At 43.8% G+C, this 21,116-nt stretch overlaps 1 protein-coding gene across 2 annotated transcripts; it reads left to right on the top strand.

The window, feature by feature from the left end:
- The first annotated feature begins 494 nt into the window (after positions 1-494).
- Positions 495-19,237, top strand: txlnba (taxilin beta a). 2 transcript variants are annotated; one of them, XM_085247190.1, is made up of 11 exons: positions 495-642; positions 12,562-12,790; positions 12,914-12,995; positions 13,678-13,763; positions 13,871-14,041; positions 14,311-14,505; positions 14,771-14,890; positions 15,647-15,721; positions 16,304-16,396; positions 16,704-16,799; positions 17,622-19,237. In XM_085247190.1, exons 2-11 carry the CDS (start codon positions 12,578-12,580, stop codon positions 18,873-18,875), a joined length of 2,385 nt encoding a protein of 794 aa, XP_085103316.1. In that variant the 5' UTR covers positions 495-642; positions 12,562-12,577; the 3' UTR covers positions 18,876-19,237. The 2 variants fall into 2 exon arrangements, with proteins under 2 accessions (XP_085103316.1, XP_085103315.1); XM_085247189.1 differs by lacking the exon at positions 15,647-15,721 and adding an exon at positions 15,523-15,597.
- Positions 19,238-21,116: the final 1,879 nt, after the last annotated feature.

The raw sequence follows: 21,116 nt of genomic DNA, 5'->3' as shown, positions 1-21,116 counted from the left end.
TGCTGTGATGAGCTCTGAAACCTGACTGAAACTATTAGAATAAGATAATCTGTTAGGTGTTTGACAACTACTCTTTCAAGAAGTTTTGAGATTAAAGGAAGGTTGGAGATTAGAAACACCAAGACATACTCATTCATAGTCTCCAGTAGCAGTGTTTTGTGTGTGTGATTGTATTGAATTGTCTTCTGCTGTTGTAGTTGAAATGTCCTAAACACCACTTGTTACTGTGCTGATTGTGTTAAAGACTGTGAGTCTGAGTCTGATGATTCCTTTGACCCAACGTCATCATTACTGTTAGTTTCTTTTCTAATCCGTTTCAAATTCACTTCCGCTTTTTTTTTTTTTAACTCATTTAGCCTAAAAACTTTTAAGACCCAGGTTTTTAGGTGACCTGTGAATATTGGTGATGAAGTTATTTCTAAAATCACAAAAGACTCTCGGGAACCCACCCACCCCCATCAGAATGTGTCCCCTTATCCACAGTCGCAGCACACTCTGGTGCAGTCACCGGCGTGTCCCTGAGCTGATCCTCTCATGTTATTTTGGGGGTCAGCTGTCCCGTGAACAGGACCCTCCTCCTCCTCCCGTTCTTCTTCCGTCTGTTGCTGTCTCTTCTTCACCTCCTTCACTCTGCTGATCCTGGTAAGACTTTTTCATTCCTCCCTTCCTCAGAAATCTTACTTACTTGTGTTCACCGTTCTTACTGCTGCATTTGGGTACACTTCCACAAGTGGACTACTTTGTGGAACAAACTGGAAATGTATTTTTCCTCCTGTTTCAGGCATAAATGGGGCCTGATGGTCATTTTTAAAGATGAAAAAATTTTATTGCTGCTATGTTTTCATTTTAATAAATAACTTTAAAGTACAACATGGAAAAGACATGAAGAGCTTTGTAATGGCAGCCATGACACAATAAAGGGCTGTGTCACTGTCAGCGTGTCTATATTCAGCCCTTCAGCACTTTCATACACAGCATGACTGGAATGTAAAAAATACCTGCATTTGAAGAAAGCAGTGTCTTATTCTTTAAGGATCATTTTGATAATTCAGTACAGTGAAAAATGTGATATATGTGATCATTTTAAAGGTGCCTTGTGCCTCCTTTTACTTCAGTTTAGTTGGTGGACTGTTCACTTTGTCACATGTAAACAATTACTAATGTTTTGGCCTTGCTTGTGCTGTTTTTGGTTGTCTACATCTTTCTGCAGTTACCTGGTTTTTCCAAAGGTTTTCTGTTTGGCTGTTCTGGCTCATTCTGACAGTAATGTCTTTCTTTTAGTTTTGTAAATGGATCATTTTATTTTGGAGGCATAAAGTGAGGTCAGGTGTAGGATCATTTGTCCAAAACTAAGAATGTCCTTAAAAAACACAAACAAGAAACAAGCGTAACATTGGTATTTTAAGATTTAGCTGATAATCAAGAACAAAGAATGCAGTTATTCAAAGTCCAGATTATGTTCATGTGGTTTTTCCATCATCCAGCTTGAGCACAGTCATCAAGTAAAAACATTACCATGAGCAGTTTATTTAGTCGTGGTCAACAGTTTGTAATTCAGGGGGAGGGGCTGTGATTGGTTGTGTAATATAGAGGGGAGGAGCTTAGTGTATTTTTGCAGTGGGGCGGCAAAACAGTGGAAACATGAAGCAGACACACAAAACAAACAAACAAAAAAACAAGTTTATAATAATGTTTAGCCTTAAAATCTGTGACTGTATGCCTGGAACCATATTTGGATGCTCTCAGAATAGATGAGACTACAACAGCTGTAGCCTGCAGTGTGTGTGTGACTGTGTGTGTGGATGGGGGGGAGGGCAGAGTTGGCTATCTCACTGTGATGGCTAATTTTAACTTGACAGATATAATAACGGTGGCAGCCATCATGTTGCAACAGAGCTATGTGGACACACACACAGAGGAAGAGGCGGTGAGCTCGATGACGCCTGATGGGAAAATAAAAGTAATGTTGGTCGCTGATTAAAGGTTCCTTCCCCTCACTATACATGGCAGTTTTATTAGTTTCAAAGACATCAACAAACCTACCGTGAAGTCACCGGTCAATTTATTGATTAGACAAACTGTAAATCTTTGCATTTTATAGATTCTGGGTTTTAATATGTTGGGTTTTTTCATGGAACCATATTCACATTGTCAGTTTTTTTTTCCCAAATCATTTTCTGGACACATTTTAGAGATAAAAGTGAATGGATGATTTAAAATTAAAGAAATGTAATGAAACACAACACAACCTTATAACTTATAGACTCCTGGTTCTTGGTTCCAAGAAAGACTTTTGGAGTCTGAGCTTGTTTCCTTTAATAGATGTACTTTGTCTTTTGACTTGTACCCAAAACTGAAGCTTACCGGAGACCGGAGACAGTACAAGACATGGATGTATCTTCCTGGTCAGAAAAAAGAAGCCAGTGCAGATGTGCTTAAAGTGAGATCGGATATAGCTGTGGTTGCAAAAACACTTTCGGTCTACAGTAGACTGTTCAGAAAAGGCTTTTTGATTTGATCTCTGCAAACATTTTCCTTCTGAGTCTAGTATAAAGTAGTTGTGACGCTGCTGTGATCTGTCACAGCTATCAGTGAGCTAAATTTAAAGTGACAGCTGCCAGATACTTTACATTGGATTAGCATGTGCTAAACAATGGAAAGCATGTTTGCAGTTGGTGTGAGCTGTTTATGAGCTGTATAGTTGTTAAAGGTTTTCAGTAGATTTTTCAAACTCACTGTCCAAACTTAAACTTGTACATTTTTAAAGAATAGAACCACAGAGTAATCCTTCTGTTACACTTGAATCAGAACATACCTCCCAATTGCTAGAAACAATTGCTAGACCATCTGATTTTGTCATATAGTTCAATTAAATATTAAAGGGTACAGTGGGGCAAAAAAGCATTTAGTCAGCCACCGATTGTGCAAGTTCCCCCACCTAAAATGATGACAGAGGTCAGTAATTTGCACCAGAGGTTCACTTCAACTGTGAGAGACAGAATGTGAAAAAAAAAAAAATCCATGAATCCACATGGTAGGATTTGTAAAGAATTTATTCGTAAATCAGGGTGGAAAATAAGTATTTGGTCAATAACAAAAATACAACTCAATACTTTGTAACATAACCTTTGTTGGCAATAACAGAGGTCAAACGTTTACTATAGGTCTTTACCAGGTTTGCACACACAGTAGCTGGTATTTTGGCCCATTCCTCCATGCAGATCTTCTCGAGAGCAGTGATGTTTTGGGGCTGTCGCCGAGCAACACGGACTTTCAACTCCCGCCACAGATTTTCTATGGGGTTGAGGTCTGGAGACTGGCTAGGCCACTCCAGGATTTTCAAATGCTTCTTACGGAGCCACTCCTTTGTTGCCCGGGCGGTGTGTTTTGGATCATTGTCATGTTGGAAGACCCAGCCTCGTTTCATCTTCAAAGTTCTCACTGATGGAAGGAGGTTTTGGCTCAAAATCTCACGATACATGGCCCCATTCATTCTGTCCTTAACACAGATCAGTCGTCCTGTCCTCTTGGCAGAAAAACAGCCCCATAGCATGATGTTTCCACCCCCATGCTTCACAGTAGGTATGGTGTTCTTGGGATGCAACTCAGTATTCTTCTTCCTCCAAACACGACGAGTTGAGTTTATACCAAAAAGTTCTACTTTGGTTTCATCTGACCACATGACATTCTCCCAATCCTCTGCTGTATCATCCATGTGCTCTCTGGCAAACTTCAGACGGGCCTGGACATGCACTGGCTTCAGCAGCGGAACACGTCTGGCACTGCGGGATTTGATTCCCTGCCGTTGTAGTGTGTTACTGATGGTGATGTTACGACCCGTCTAGGGCCAGGCCATAACATGAGCGAGGCACTCGCTTCCCTCCCCAAGACCCAAGCAGTCACACGCAACAAATCCGTTAGATGTGAAGTGATTTATTTACAAGGTGAATAAAGAGAACCAAAACGGGAGTGTCAACACTTCAGGGTGAGCCAAGGCCAAAACAATAAACAAAACAAACCTACACAAATCCCGCACCCCTGACCTCATCAAAATAAAGTCAAAATAGAGACAGAGTCTGACCTCCTTAACCAACTCAAAAACAGGAGAAAACGGGTGATCAAAATAAACGGCAGCTCACCCCTACCCACTCCACTTCCACAATTTTCGCACGTATACTGCAGCCAGCGGCTACCACAGGACTACTGCTGGGTGATGAGGAGAAATGCGAGGACCTCTCCCACTGTAGCGCTCCAGCCTCCTTTTATTGGGCGGGTCCTCCAGCTGGATCCAATCACGCCGGGGCAGTAAGTCCACGCACCAATCGGAACAGGGACCTGGCACAGCTAAATTAACATAGACAAAAACACAGCACCTGCACAAACAAACACACGGACATACAAGTTCGTAACACCCCCTTCCATAAGAATTAAACAATCCTTCTAGTGTTTAATCCTAGACTACAAAATTGCTCTCGACAGGGCGTCCGCGATGACATTTTCCGTCCCTTTCTTATGCCTAATCTGCAGGTTGAAGTCTTGCAAGAGAAGGGACCAACGCATAAGTCTCTGATTTGAGTTCTGCATCTGGGAGAGAAAAACCAATGGGTTATGGTCAGTGAACACTTGAACAGGGATAGAGCTGGATCCGATATACACCTCGAAATGCTGTAGGGATAACAACAAGGCAAGGGCTTCCTTTTCAATGGTACTGTAGTTCATCTGATGTTTGTTGAATTTTTTTGAAAAGTAACAAATTGGGCGATCCACGCCGCAATGGTCTTCCTGCATAAGGACAGCTCCTGCACCAACCGCACTAGCGTCAACCTCGAGCTTGAAAGGGGACATGAAATTCGGGGCCGTAAGAACAGGGGAACTGCACAGTAATGCTTTCGCAGACTCGAAAGTAGTCTGACAAACAGGCGTCCACACAAAAGGCTTCATCGGACTGATCAAATCGGTGAGAGGAACGATGACAGTGGCAAAGTTCTTACAAAACCCTCTATAATAACCACACATTCCTAGAAATCGGCGCAGCGCCCTTCTCGTTTGTGGGACTGGAAACTCAACGATCGCCTGTATTTTCGCGGTCACCGGCAGTATCTGTCCCTGACCCACCTGTTTTCCCAGATATGTGATGGTGGCTCTGCCAAATTCACATTTGGCTAGGTTCAACGTAAGCGAGGCCTCCTGAAAACGGCTGAAAACAAGAGAGAGTGTTTGTAAGTGGTCAGACCAGGTGGATGAGTAAATGACAACATCGTCCAGGTAGGCATCGCAGTTATTCACGCCCGCCAGTACTTTGGCCATAAGGCGCTGGAAAGTAGCGGGTGCATTACGCAACCCAAACGGCATAACCCTATACTGGAGAAAATGGTCCGGTGTAACAAAAGCAGATATTTCAGAGGCTCGGGGAGTTAAAGGTACTTGCCAGTAACCTTTTAACAAATCAAGTTTGGTTACAAACGATGCCGATCCCACTCTATCAATACAATCCTCCATTCTAGGAAGAGGAAATGAATCAGGTTTGGTAACAGCGTTAACCTTCCTGTAATCATTACAAAACCGAGGAGTGTTGTCGGATTTTGGTACTAGCACACACGGCGAACTCCATGCGCTGGCGCTCGGAAAGGCTAAACCGTGTTCTAAGAGATAGTCAACTTCCTTCTGCATTATCGCCCTTTTCACTGGGTTCACTCGGTAAGCATGTTGCTTAATCGGTTTATGTCCTTCCACATCAATATCGTGGCACAGGACCGCAGTTTGACGAGGGTGATCAGAAAAAAGTGATAAGTTGTTTTCTATCAGATCAGTGATGTCAGCTCGAGCGGGTTCAGACAGGTGGACTAAATGTGTGTCTAAATCATTTAAGATCTCCGAATTTTTCAACCGGCCGCTACCCAGCGCTTCACTTTTCTGGAGTAGCCCGTCATCAGAGGGTTCATAGGGAGAAACAGTACTAGCGGCGCACACTGGAGACGGCGCACCCAAAGGACTCCTCGAGTGAAACGATTTTAACAGATTAATATGACAAACCCTAGACTTTCTCCGGCGGTCTGGGGTCTGGATCACATAGTTGTTGTCACTGAGTTTTTGTTCCACCACATATGGGCCAGCGAACTGAGCTGATAAGCTGGACCCTACCACAGGCAACAACACCAACACTTTCTCTCCCGGCTGAAAACTTCTGCAAACAGCTTTTTTATCATAGCGAGTTTTCATTTTAGCTTGCGTATGTGACAGATTCTCTCGAGCTAACTGACATGCAAGGTGAAGCTTTTCCCGAAGTCCGCTAACATAATCCAGAACATTATGCTGAGTTTCAGAAGTTTCTGACAACCACCTCTCCTTCAGAAGGCGGAGGGGACCGCGGACCACGTGTCCAAACACCAGATCCATCGGACTGAATCCCAAGGATTCCTGAGTGACTTCTCTGACTGCAAACAACAATAACGGCAGACCCTCATCCCATTCTCTATCCGACCCCGCGCAGAACTTGCGCAGCATAGCTTTGAGGGTTTGATGGAATCTTTCCAGAGCACCTTGACTTTCCGGGTGGTATGGACTGGATTTTACATGTTTTATGTGCAACTCCTCCACAACCTGTGCAAACATTTTTGAGGTGAAATTCGTTCCTTGGTCTGTTTGAACAACCTTTGGAAGCCCGAAAGTAGAGAAGAATTTAAGTAGTGCTTTTAGCACCGGTTTTGTTTTCAGCGTGCGTAGTGGAATTGCCTCTGGGTACCTTGTTGCTGAACACATTATTGTAAGTATGTATTGGTGTCCGGATTTGGTTTTTGGCAGGGGACCCACACAATCCAATATTACTTTTTCAAACGGCTCACCTATTACTGGAATAGGATGTAACGGAGCAGGTGGAATGGGTCTGTTAGGTTTCCCCGCCATCTGACATGTGGTACAGGTACGGCAATATGCCACCACATCAGCTTTCAACCCTGGCCAAAAGAAGTTGCGCAACACCCGATGATATGTTTTGTTCACCCCAAGATGTCCAGCCATGCTGGCATCATGCGCTAAGCTAAGCACCTGCCCTCGATGTGGCTTCGGCACCACCACCTGCGTAGCACCAGGCAAACCACACCGGTCAGAGGACCACCTCTTCATAAGAACTCCATCTTGCAAAAAATAAGAAGTGGGTGATTCACTTCCTGCACTCTTAGCTGCAGATAGAAAACAGGGAGCCAGTGATGAGTCATTCTGCTGAGCGGTTATCAATGCATCCCTATTCAATTTCTCATCCAGCTCTGGCATCAGTTTCATCACATCGCTTTTTGTTCTGTCACTCTCACGGCTGGGAGATATTCTCTCGTCTGGCGTCGCCATAAACGTGTCAGCAACATCCATAACGTCATCAAATTTGCGTGACTGCGCACGAGTGATTGCACAAACAGGAAACACATTTAACAAAGGGGCGGCAACCTCAGTGACAGAAGAAATAGGCGTTTCCACCACTTCAGGCGGTGGGAAAACTGTCCCACCAGCCAAGTCATTTCCTAAAATAAACGAAACCCCTTTAATCGGCAACTGGGAACTCACCGCAACTTTGACATGCCCCGTTTTCACGGGCGAATGTAAATGGACTTTGTGTAACGGCGCCCGAAGAACGCTCATCTTAATTCCCCAAACCAACACATCCGAATCACAAGCAGTTTTATCTGACAATGGTAGTACACTATCCAACATAAACGACTGATGCGCACCTGTGTCCCGAAGAATAGTAACAGGCACTTTGTCCCCCTCTTCTCCCGTCACAGAAACAAAGCCTTTCGTGATGAACGGTTTAAAACGTGGCTCTATTTCTGCATCCACATGGTGCAAATCACGGGTGAGAGTGGAATGCGATTTAGGCAAAGGGACAACTTTGATGAGACCTACGCCCGCTGGATTTTTAGAGCCTTTGCGCTGCTCTTTCCTCCGGAGCGCAGGACAGGCAGCGATTAGATGTCCGGGTCCGCGACAATAAAAACAGTCGCGATTAACACCATCCTCCTGTCTATCTTTCAGTCCTATCTTTGGTGACTTTATCTTCCTTTCCTGTCCCACCCTAATATTCTGTGAGACAGCGGCTGAAAATATAGTTTTGTGGGTGAGAGTAAACTCATCAGCCATCACTGCCGCTTTAGCAAGTGAGGGCACCTTTTGCTCATTCAGATAAACAACTACTTGGTCCGGCAAACATTTTTTGAATTCCTCTAACAAAAGAAGCTCTTTCAGCCCCTCGAAATCCTGTGCTTTACTGGCCTGCAACCATCGTTCAAACAAGCGACTCTTTTCACGGGCAAACTCCACAAATGTCTGATTGGCGGTTTTTTCACACTTCCTAAATTTTTGACGGTAGGCTTCTGGGACGAGCTCATATGCCTGCAACACAGTCTTCTTCATGACGTCATAATCCAGGCTATCTTCAATTGATAAACTGGTACACACCTCCTGGGCTTTGCCAACCAATTTGCATTGTAACAGCAGCGGCCAAAATTCCTTCGGCCAACTTAACGCGGCCGCTATACGCTCAAAAGCGTTAAAATAGGAATCCACTTCGGCCTCACGAAACGGGGGAACCAGTTTAACGTGTTTGGTGATGTCAAAACCTGTCGGGACCGCGGTGGACGTACTAGGATGACTAGAGGCAGATGTGGAGGGCTTTCGCTCCAGCTCCAAAGCTCTGACACGGAGGTGCATTGCTTGTACCTCAAGCTCTTTAGCACGGGCTTCCACCTCCCTAATACGGAGGGTCAAACGGAGATCTTCCGTAGACCGCCCCGCCAGGGGTTCCCCGGCCGTACCAGACTCAGCTGCTTCAGGCTTCGCCCCAGCAGCATCAGGGTCCGCCTCGGCTGTGTCAGAGCCCGCCTCAGCCGCATCAGAGTCCGCCCCGGCTGGTAGCACGTTAACAGGCCCTTTGGCATCCGACCCCGGCTCAGCCTCCGGAGCCACCTTCACACCCCCGCCATCAGGCTGCTCTACAGCTGCCTGCGGGGCAGGAAGAACGCCTCGCTCCACCAACTCTGCACACAAAGCGTCCCTAACCACCGCTTTGCGGGCACCATAGGACACTTGAACGTCATAACAACTAGCAATGATAAGCAAATCCGCCTTCCTGCACTTCACAATTCTATCCCACGAAGGCGAAGTAACAAAATCATCCAAAGAAAACTCCATAATTCCACACACCTACCACCCCCACACCCAAGAAAACCGCCAACAGACCAAACACACGCAAAAACCCACAGAAAAAGGCAGAGGACGAGCCCCCAATTCATGTTACGACCCGTCTAGGGCCAGGCCATAACATGAGCGAGGCACTCGCTTCCCTCCCCAAGACCCAAGCAGTCACACGCAACAAATCCGTTAGATGTGAAGTGATTTATTTACAAGGTGAATAAAGAGAACCAAAACGGGAGTGTCAACACTTCAGGGTGAGCCAAGGCCAAAACAATAAACAAAACAAACCTACACAAATCCCGCACCCCTGACCTCATCAAAATAAAGTCAAAATAGAGACAGAGTCTGACCTCCTTAACCAACTCAAAAACAGGAGAAAACGGGTGATCAAAATAAACGGCAGCTCACCCCTACCCACTCCACTTCCACAATTTTCGCACGTATACTGCAGCCAGCGGCTACCACAGGACTACTGCTGGGTGATGAGGAGAAATGCGAGGACCTCTCCCACTGTAGCGCTCCAGCCTCCTTTTATTGGGCGGGTCCTCCAGCTGGATCCAATCACGCCGGGGCAGTAAGTCCACGCACCAATCGGAACAGGGACCTGGCACAGCTAAATTAACATAGACAAAAACACAGCACCTGCACAAACAAACACACGGACATACAAGTTCGTAACAGTGACCTTTGTTACTTTGGTCCCAGCTCTCTGCAGGTCATTCACCAGGTCCCCCCGTGTGGTTCTGGGATCTTTGCTCACCGTTCTCATGATCATTTTGACCCCACGGGATGAGATCTTGCGTGGAGCCCCAGATCGAGGGAGATTATCAGTGGTCTTGTATGTCTTCCATTTTCTGATGATTGCTCCCACAGTTGATTTTTTCACACCAAGCTGCTTGCCTATTGTAGATTCACTCTTCCCAGTCTGGTGCAGGTCTACAATACTTTTCCTGGTGTCCTTCGAAAGCTCTTTGGTCTTGGCCATGGCAGAGTTTGGAGTCTGACTGTTTGAGGCTGTGGACAGGTGTCTTTTATACAGATGATGAGTTCAAACAGGTGCCATTCATACAGGTAACGAGTGGGGGACAGAAAAGCTTCTTACAGAGGACGTTACAGGTCTGTGAGAGCCAGAGATTTTCCTTGTTTGAGGTGACCAAATACTTATTTTCCACCCTAATTTACGAATAAATTCTTTACACTATTTACACAATTCTTGGACACTAATTCCCCCACCTCTCCCCCCTCCATAGAGCCATCACCACCTTCAAACTGTTCACCTACAACACCCCCCTCCTCACCCCACACAAAAGAGGATTTCACACCACCTCCTCCCACCACAACTCTTCATATTCATGAAGCAGATGTGAGGAAGCAGTTTAAGAACCTGAATGCTCGGAAAGCTCCCGGCCCAGACGGCGTGTCTCCTGCCACCCTCAGACACTGTGCAAACGAGCTGGCCCCAGTGTTTTCTGGCATTTTCAACTCCTCACTGCAGGCATGTCATGTGCCTGCCTGCTTCAAGTCCTCCACCATAATCCCTGTCCCCAAGAAACCTAGGATCACTGGACTAAATGACTACAGACCCATGGCTCTGACATCTGTGGTCATGAAGTCTTTTGAGCGCCTAGTTCTCTCCCATCTCAAGACCCTCACGGCCCCCCTCCTGGACCCCCTGCAGTTTGCATATAGAGCCAACAGGTCTGTAGACGACGCCATCAACATGGCCCTACACTTCATCCTGCAGCATCTGGACTCCCCAGGAACCTACGCCAGGATCCTGTTTGTGGACTTCAGCTCTGCCTTCAACACCATCCTTCCAGACCATCTCCGAGGCAAGCTTTCCCAGATGAATGTGCCTGATCCCATCTGCCGGTGGATCACTGACTTCCTGACGGACAGGAAGCAGCATGTGAGGCTGGGAAAGAATGTCTCGGACTCCCGGACCATCAGCACCGGCTCCCCTCAGGGCTGTGTTCTTTCTCCTCTGCTCTTCTCCCTGTACACCAACTGCTGCACCTCCACCCACCAGTCTGTCAAGCTAATCAAGTTTGCAGATGACACCACCGTTATTGGGCTCATCTCGGACGGGGATGAGTCTGCCTACAGGAGGGAGGTTGAACGTCTGGTGTCTTGGTGCAGCCACAACAACCTGGTGCTGAATGCCCAGAAGACAGTGGAGATTATTGTGGACTTCAGGAAGCACACAGCCCCACTCCCCCCCATCATCCTGACTGACACCCCCATCACCTCTGTGGACTCATTCCGCTTCCTGGGTACCACCATCACCCAGGACCTGAAGTGGGAGCCCACCATCACCTCCGTCATCAAGAAAGCCCAGCAGAGGATGTACTTCCTGAGGCAGCTGAAGAAATTCAACCTGCCAACACGGACGATGATGCAGTTCTACACTGCAACCATCGAGTCCATCCTCACCTCCTCCATCACCGTGTGGTACGCTGGAGCCACTATCAGGGACAAACAGAGACTGCAGCGTGTTGTGCGCTCTGCTGAGAAGGTGATTGGCTGCAGACTCCCATCTCTGCAGGACCTGTACACCTCCAGGACATTGCGGCGTGCAGCTCGGATCTCAGCTGACCCTTCTCACCCTGGACACAGTCTGTTTGACCTGCTCCCCTCAGGCAGGAGGCTCCGGTCCATCCGCACCAGAACCTCTCGCCATAAGAACAGTTTCTTCCCCTCTGCTGTCGGACACATGAACATAACCATATGACTGTTCCCACCACTAACACATGACCCTACGCTGTGTCACTGCATCATTTCATGTCTGGCACTGATCACCACCTGCACTCATGTATATATCTTTCTACGTAGCACTCTTAATTCTTATTCTCATGTATATATCTCATGTATAGCTCATGCACATATCTTTCTACGTAGCACTTTTAATTCTTATCCCTACTTTTATTTTTTCATGTCTATTTAAGTGCTATTTATGACACTATTTAAGTGCTATTTATGACACTATGTTTGCACTGAAGCACCGCAGCAATTTCCTAATGTTGTAAACCTGCTCAACATTTGGCAATAAACCCCTTTCTGATTCTGATTCTGATTCTACAAATCCTACCATGTGAATTCATGGATTTTTTTTTCACATTCTGTCTCTCACAGTTGAAGTGTACCTCTGGTCCAAATTACTGACCTCTGTCATCATTTTAGGTGGGGGAACTTGCACAATCGGTGGCTGACTAAATACTTTTTTGCCCCACTGTATATGAATAGAGTGAAATCAAAGTTTTTTTACATGCTGCAGTTTGAATGAGTGACGTCCAACAGTTAAGTTTTACTTCGTCTTGTTAGGTTCTCTGTAAATCTCTGTATCTGCCTGCTGTAAAAAAATAAAAAATCCATGTGCATTAGTTCCAGAAAACTGACAATGGAGACGTCGGTGGAAGCAGCTGAGGTGTTGGTGCCTCCCACATCTGTCAAGGCATCTTCACTGGAGCCTGAGAGCAGTGAGGGCGAGACGGCAGGTGTGGCTTGCTCCGCCTCCTCTCCTGACAATCCGGACTCTGTGGAGCAGTTCAGTCGACGGCTGGATGACATCATTCACATGTATAGCTCCGCAGCCGGCGTCCTCGACAAACAGGTTTTAAAAGTTAACAACACCTGCTCCTTGATGTCTGGCTGCTGGTGATGTGTGCCGAACAAATGTAAAAAACTAAACTAAACAAAAACAAAAAAGCAATGTTTTATACTGTTTTGGATGTAGAGTGGGGTGGAGGCAGAGGTGGAAAAGGTGAAGGAGGAGGCAAAAGATGACATCACAAGCACCATGGACACAGATGACACAGGTGAGGCAGCCAGAGAGCAGGATGGTTTTATTCCTTTACCCAGTTCCCAATAAATACTGCAACCATCCAACCATCAGTCAACCCCACAAAAACCCAAATGAATCTGAAATGTATCTGCATGTGGACTTTAGTAAAGTAAAGTTTTAATGCTGAAGTTTTGTTTCTGATTCAACAAATTTTTGGTGCTTTTGAGCTGATCGCGCTGACAGGTGTCAGATAGTCTTATTAGCCCCAAAATAGAAACAATTTTTAACCAATGCACCTTAAAAGAACTGAACTCTAAAATGAAACTTATGTTGTCTATTGTTGCAATATTATCCTGCTCATACTGAGGATGAACTGCATTTACTTATTTATTATTTACTCTAGTAGCTCTTAGCCTAGTTTATATGCAAGTTACTTGAGCTTTTATCTTCTTTTTTATCTTGCACTTTTAATACTTCTTTTTTTTATTTAGCTTATAGCGCCTTTGATGTGAGCAGCAACAACTTTTCTTTAGAAAAATAAAATTTAAAAAGCCAGAAACATGAGAGGGTGAACCATCTCATTATTAATACAAAGTATAATTAATAAAAACAACCAAAGCGAAATTGTTTTTGTCATAGCAAATGAAAGCTTAAATAATGAATACTATATCCTGTGTGTATTATCAAAATGCTAGAAACTGTATCTCTCTCTGCAGAGGCCTCTCTCATCATGCAGGCCCTGAACGAACTCTCTTCTCCAGAGGAGAAACTGGAAGCTCTGGTCAGGAAGTATGCTGAACTGGTAAGGAAGCAGCTGAAGTTTTTAGTGTTGCTTGCTGGAAGTATTTATACTGTTTCTGGCACTGGGTCTTTAAAATTCATAGCAAGTACCTCTCCTTGTGTTCGCAGGCGGCCTTGCGGCGCTGCGATGTGCAGAGGTTGAGTGCTCTGCAGCAGAAGTTGTCCGTCGTGCTGGAGGAGCGGCAGCAGCTGCAGGCCGAGTATCGCAGCAGCATCGCAGCTCGCAGCAAACTGGAGAGTCTGTGCAGAGAGCAGCAGTCATTCTACAATGTTCTGAGGGTGTGGAGGATGTTTGCATTTACTTTGGCACAGCAGGAGAAGCTATTGAGACATAATTTTTAATCCACTTTCACGATAAGCACAAACCGTATAAAAACACAATTTAAACATCTCAGTGTTTTGTAGTTAGTTAGATGGTGGTTATTATCTGGAAGAACTGATTCACTTGTACAGGAAGAAGGAAAGTTGAAGCCTGACAGAACTCTGTTTCTTTCACCTTCCTCTTCTTCCATTCACTTCTCCCCGACTGCCACCGCTACCTCCTCCAGGAGGAGACTCTGCAGCGCTGCAAGGAGGACGAGGAGAAGAGAACAGAGATCACCACCCACTTCCAGAGCATGCTGGGTGAGATCCAGAGCCAGATTGAGCTGCACAGCGCACGAAATGAGAAGCTGTGCGGTGAAAATGTCAATCTGACCGACAAGTTGGAGAACCTCATGACCCAGTGTGAACGGAGGGAGGAGGTGAGAGGTCACAGGTCAACATTACACATTAAAATGTATTTTCAGATATCTTTGAATAAAAAACAAAACTTTAGAGTTATTTCAGATGAGTTTTTTCTTTTTGATTCATTGGTAAATTGATCCATTGATCCACCCATCCATTCTCTTTAGCTTATCCAATTGAGGGTCGCAGGGGGGCTGGAGCCTTTACCCAGCTTTCATAGGATGAAATGCTTGAGAAAATGATATGAAGGTAAATTCTTTCCTGTTCTCCTCCGTCCTGCAGAGTTTGGAGAAGATCAACAAGCATCGTGACCTGCAGCAGAAACTGATTGAAGCCAAACTGCAGCAGGCCAACGCTCTGCTGACCGAAGCTGAGGAGAAACACAAAAGAGAGAAGGAATACGTGAGTGTGCCATTGCTTCCATTGTAACCAGTGAAGAAATAAAGGATACGCCTTTGTCCCAGCATTCTGAGAATTCACCCAGAGCTCTCCAGATATCACTTATGTCAGTTTATCTACATGTAAACAAACTTTGGCATGTCAATTCTAAAAGGTCATATCAATGAATATCATTAATGGTATTATATGTCTGTTTTTAAAATTCCATTTAAACATATTTAATGTGACTTCGGCACAGCAGTCTTATTGCAACATATTCTCATCTCCGTGTGTCAGCTGCTCCAGTTTGGTCAGATGTTTCCTTTTACATAAGCGATGCACTGACACTGGCAAAATTATCCACCAAGACTTTAATGATCTCATTTTTCTCAAGGTTCTGGGAAAACTGGTGATTTGAAATAAATGTTTTTTTTGTTTTTTTTTTACCAGTAACCCTACAAGCTGGAAAGTAATGAGTTGGGTGTCACAGACCCATCGCACTAATGCAATAACCACGACACTTTGTGCATAAAGGCTTTGACGGTCAGGGGATGAGAACGGGCTGCTTGCTGTTAGCTTGATAATCAAGATGAATTTTCTCTAAATCTGTTTTGAAGGCCATGCAGATTAACTGTATACTGTCTCTGTCACCTTAGTTGCTTAGGGAGGCTATTGACAAAACAAAGAAATGCTTCGCTATGAAGGAGCAGGAGCTGGCCATGAAGAAGAAGGTAAAGAAACGTCTTTAACGTCTGGCTCTGTCTGTTCTCTTCTAACCAGTTACTGGTTCAGGCTGCTGAATGGAAACTGCAGGCTCAGACACTCAGAGAGCAGGGGACTGTCATGCAGGCGCAGGTGAATATTCACTGACTGAGGCTGAGTCAGGCAGATTACTGCAGGTGTCACACAAGACCACAATGAGCTGAATGCACTTATTTTGTGCATGACGGCTTAAAACGTCTCCACACTGTGAGGAATAATATCAAAAAGCTCCTGTTCTCTTTATTAATTATATAAAACAAAAATAATTATTGAATAAGCTATCTGGAAAAGCTGAATTTATTAAAATGCATTTGAAAAAAAAAACACTTTTACAGAGAAATGCATATATGTAAGTCTCATTAACATCTTTCCGTCTAGTGCAAATATACTTAGAGTATACTTTGAATACTGCATCTTACTTGAATGTGGAGATTTAGTCTGGGCCTCAAAAATCAATACATAGGAAAAAATGACTGCAGTTAAGTTTAATTTGTTCTAAATTTGTCTAACCAAGATCTGTTTGAGGTTTTTTTGGAGGTTTTCTTGCAGGAGCAGTGAATAAAGCTTGATTTTAGTTTGTCGTCATATTATTTGAATAGAAATTATGAGGGATCTGCTAATATAAACGTATCTGTCCTATGACTCTGACTTATCAGCCTTCTCCTCTAACCACAGCTGACCCTGTATGGTGAGAAGTTTGATGAGTTCCAGTCAACTCTGGCCAAAAGCAATGAAATCTACGTCCGCTTCAAAAAGGAGATGGAAAATGTGAGTTTTGACCTGTGTGTGTGTGTGTGTGTGTGTGTGTGTGTGTGTGTGTGTGTGTGTGTGTGTGTGTGTGTGTGTAGGGTAAATGGGGACAGTTACTCTCATCTTTTATGTCGGACACAATAAGTGCAGAAATTAATTTGTGACGATTAAAGAAAACCCCTCTTACCAGAATTTTTGCGTGTGTGTGAGATGTAAATGGATGGTTGTTGCTCTAGCACGTTTTCTTGACTTTGGATGGATCTGACACAAGTCTGATTCGTAGATTTTATTTTATTTCGTGGTTGTTGTTGTTTTGTTTTTTTAGATGTCAGACAAGATGAAGAAAGTGGAGAAAGAGTCCAATCTGTGGAAGACGAGGTTTGAGAACTGCAACAAGGCTTTGACTGATATGATTGAAGAGGTAAATGTTTACGATGCACTACCTGGAGAATTTAATCACAATTGGAGAGAGACACCTACAGGCCTTGGTTAATCCTTTTTGAATCCATGTGGTGCCAGTGCCTTATCGATAAAAACACGATTGTTCAAATTTGTACAAATTTTTTGGCCCCAGCACAGGACCGAATAATTGCTGGATTCATGTATAGTATTTCCTTAGATTCCGTTGCTCTTTTTTTTACACAGTGGCCAATGAGTAGACACTCCTCCAATTTATTAGCTAATTCCTAAGCTGTCAGATTTAGTGCCACAGTAGAGGTGCCTGCAAATCCATGAATTAAATTCCATTTTATTTATACAGCATCAAATCACAACAACAGTCGCCTCAAGATGCTTTATATTTTAAGGTAGACCCTACAATAATGCATACAGAGGAAAACCCTGAATCTGGTTAGATACCACATTTCTAAGATTTTCAGGGCAGAGTACAATGACCTCAATTTTATCTGAATTTAGAAGCAGAAAGTTGGAGATCATGAAATAATCCCATCTATAAATGTAAATATTTAGAGAAGTGTTTTCATGGGTCCAACATATTAGCTGATAAAAAAAGATAGATACAATCAAACTGACTGATCCAACACACAAGCTAATCCATTTTCCAATTGGTCCTGGTACAAATGGGGTCTTGGGCCATGTTGCACCAGTGACCTAATTTAGATGATGACAGCAAAGCATCACCAAACCAAAGATCCTTAGCGATTCATAAATACCCTACTCAAACAGCATCGTCTTTTTATGGTGTCATCTTGTCTAATTTTCTTCATCCCTTCTTGTTCTTCAGAGAACAGAGAAAGGTAGAGAGTACGATCTGTTCGTCCTGAAGATTCACAAGCTGGAGAAGCTTTGTCGTGCCCTCCAGGATGAAAGGAAAGTGCTCTATGACAAAATCAAGGATGTTCACTACTCTAATGCCAACCTTCAAACAAAGGTCTTTGGCATCTCCAACCTCAATAACAAGCCTGAGGGTGCTGACGAATCTGCCCTACTGACCCCTGATGAGATGCAGGAAATCGAGGAGGAGGACCCGGTTCTGACAGAGGGCATGTCCCGCCTGAAGGAGGAGCAGACCAAGCTGCAAGAGTTTGCTGCCTCCCTGTTGACGACAACTGTTGACACTGAGGAAGAGGAAAATAATGAGTTAGACCTTGAAGAAGATCTAGTTTCATCTGCATTTTTCCATTTCAAAGCAAAACCTCAAGTCAAAGAGGGTCTGGATTCAGTCCCTGGGCAGGTGGAAGATGTAAAGTCAAAAGCATCAGATTCAGAGCTGCCACAGCCAGTGAAGGTGGAGGAGGTTCTAGATCAGGTTGTGCCTGCTGCAGAAGCCACAACCACTCAGAAGACAACTTTAGAAACAGCATTAGATCCAAATACAGAGGCGATAAAGGTTCAGACACAAGTTGAGGCTGAAGAGGCGCACCAAGCGGAGCCAGACGCAGAGATCCAGCATACAGTCGCACCTGTTCCAAAACCAGAACCAGAACGAGCCAAAGCTGAAATAGGAATGGAGGCAATGAAGGCTGAGGTCCTGGAGGAGACCGGTGAGATTACACCAGGGGCACCAGTGAAAGATGAGAAAGACCAGCAGCAGTCCATTGAAGCTACATCAGCATCAGACCCTGAGAAAGCCAAGTTTGATCCAGAAACAGACGCAATAAAGGCTGAGATCCAGGAGGAGTCCAGTGAGGGCAAACTACAAGTGGCTCCGCAAAATGATAAGGATCAGCAACAGCCATCTGAGTCTCTACTAACACTAGAGACTGAGAAAACTAGGGCCTCTCCAGCAATGGATGCAGAAGAAATGAAGGCCGAGCTCAAGGAGGAGATCAGTGAGGTCAAGCCAATGGTGCTTCTACAAGACGAGAAGGATCAGCAGCAGATAGCCGAACACGTTCAGGCACCAGAAGCAGTCTTAAAACCCTCAGAGTCAGCCTCATCTTCTGTGAACACTAAATCAGCTCCATCCTCTGACGCAGACCCCAAGAAGCAGGTCCTGAAGAAAAAGAAGAAGAAAAGTAGCAAGAATGCCAGCTAAAGTTACAGTGTGTAGGTGTGTGTGTGCTGTTATTTGGTGTTAATATGAACTTTTGCAATTAATTCATTTAAATGGTAGTATCAGCTAAAGTGTTCTCTTCACTGTTATTCAGTCTCACCAAACATCAACAAATGTATTTTACAGTTTGTTAGAATGAAGATTTAATTAGGCCTGACATGTTGACCCATGGGTCTTCATGAGTGGAATATTTTCTGGTAACTAACTGCAATGAAAAGCTAAAAGTGCCTTATGTCAGGCAAGGAAAGTATAGCCGCTGGCTGGAGGACAGTAAAGAGTATTTCTCTCCTAAACAAACAGTACTGTGTGCTAAAATGACTCGAATAATAAAAATGATAATCTGACATTTCTCTGGTCTCATTTACTTTCATTTACTTATGAAAGTCTTTATCCTTTTAAAGCTTCAATATCAGCTGCCATATCTTGTTCTATAGCCACATCTTATGGGTCTGTAAATCTATGGTACATGTGAGAAGGCATTTTGTCCATTATTTGGCCACTGCATTGTTAGTATTTAAATTTCCATCTAGGAGAATTGCCTTTTTCTTTTCTTTTTTTTCTTTTCTGCTTCATACTGAGTATTTTTTCTTCATTTTTCTTAAAATATACACCTTTGTTTGTTGAGATTTATGGGTGGTGGAGGGTCATAAGTGGATTTGAACTCAAATAAAGGGCACGTTTCGTCTCATTGACAATGATCCCCACAGGGTATGTCAATAGACTGGGGCAGGAGGCATCGACTTTATAACCAAAAACCAAGTTATTGCAGAAGTTGTTGCAGAATTATACCTTCTAACGTTTGCTTTACAAAAAAACTGGAGCTTTTCCCAAATCTCACCAAAGAGCATCTGGAAATGAACATAAAATAAAAACCTGAATAATAACGTCAAAAATTAAGGGACCCCAGTGTGATGCAGAATCCATCTTATGGGTGAAAACCCCTAATCCTGGTCAGGTGCACACTAAAAAATTACACTACATAGGTACCACTGTGTGATGATGTGATATTAAGAGGTCCTTACAAAGCATGACTGCCTTGTAAGGACTGTTTGAAGTGCTGTTTGAAACGGGAAACAAACTGCTCACTACTGTGTCAAAGTGTGGTTTGTTTGGACCCAGCCATCCACCCTGACATCCACCCTGCAGTGACACTGTCTCCGCAACTGTTGCTGATTAAAATAATGCTCGAAGTAATAAAGTATTTATACAAAGAGCCCCATGAGGTTTGTTTTTAAATAAAACACACACACATGCTCCAAATATGGGCCTTTATTTTAAAAAACACAGCAACAAAAATGCAATTTTGAGAGAAATGTGTCCACTTGTGCAGCTGGAAAAGCATAGTTCAGGCTAAAACACCAGACTTAACCATAAAATCAGCCTTTATGTCCTCATTTTAGCAGGTACAGCTTCCTGCACTGAGAAACATTCAGTAATACACTTCTGCAGTTGCAGTGCTTCAAAAATATTCAGATGTGAAGGGTTATACGTCTTAATATAATCAGAATGCAGTTCAGAGTTACAGCCAGTAGATGGAGACAGAGGTCTTCAAATTCTTAATTCAAGAAAAGAATATTGAAAAAAGAAAATCAGTACTACAGGTGATGTTTTTACTTTACTTAGTGTAACTGTGTGATTATGTAACTATGAATACATTTAAATTAGTCCAGTTATTCGATATTTACTTGAGGGTCCAAATACATTTCTACAGATATTTATTAAGAGACATTTCCTGCAGATATATGTCCTTTTCTCTACAAAACGAGTTAGATTCTGTGCTGTGGGCTGAACAATCATTATTTATCCTTCTGAGCATGAGTTCAATAATAGGTGGTTCAAATGTTCATGCAAAGCTTTTGACTTGATCTAAAGTGACTTCAATCAAATTTGATAATGGAGTAACTAAAATGCTTTAAACATAAATGCATGCAGGGTCGTGTCTCTAATGAAATACATCAGAGACCACAGAAACCTCATGACGTGGAAGTTGGCTTACAAGATAAGAGGGAGAGATTCCTACCTCTAAGACTCACTTCATTGCCATATTTTGTGCATGAAAAGAATTATTGATAATTAAAAAGCAAAAACACTAGAGAACAAAGGGTTTTATAAAATTAATTTAAGAGCTTAAAAGGAGGGCAGATAAGGGAGAGAGGGATTTGATTCTTGCCAGAAGTGAAGTGTTTTTGAAGATTTTCGACCTTGTGGCAGAAGATAAGAGCT

This window comes from Mchenga conophoros, linkage group LG15 (genome assembly GCF_057382185.1).
Source record: "Mchenga conophoros isolate Kocher_MC1m ecotype Shallow Benthic linkage group LG15, M_conophoros_male_GT1.1, whole genome shotgun sequence".
Lineage (NCBI taxonomy): Eukaryota > Metazoa > Chordata > Actinopteri > Cichliformes > Cichlidae > Mchenga > Mchenga conophoros.
This window is presented reverse-complemented; position numbering and strand designations above follow the sequence as displayed.

Excerpts from the sequence above, each read along its gene's own strand:
- txlnba (XM_085247190.1), top strand. The coding sequence starts at position 12,578 with ATGGAGACGTCGGTGGAAGCAGCTGAGGTGTTGGTGCCTCCCACATCT. Across the intron at positions 14,506-14,770 it reads AGTGTGAACGGAGGGAGGAG|AGTTTGGAGAAGATCAACAA; the intron begins GTGAGAGGTCAC and ends TCCGTCCTGCAG. Across the intron at positions 14,891-15,646 it reads ACAAAAGAGAGAAGGAATAC|TTACTGGTTCAGGCTGCTGA; the intron begins GTGAGTGTGCCA and ends TCTTCTAACCAG.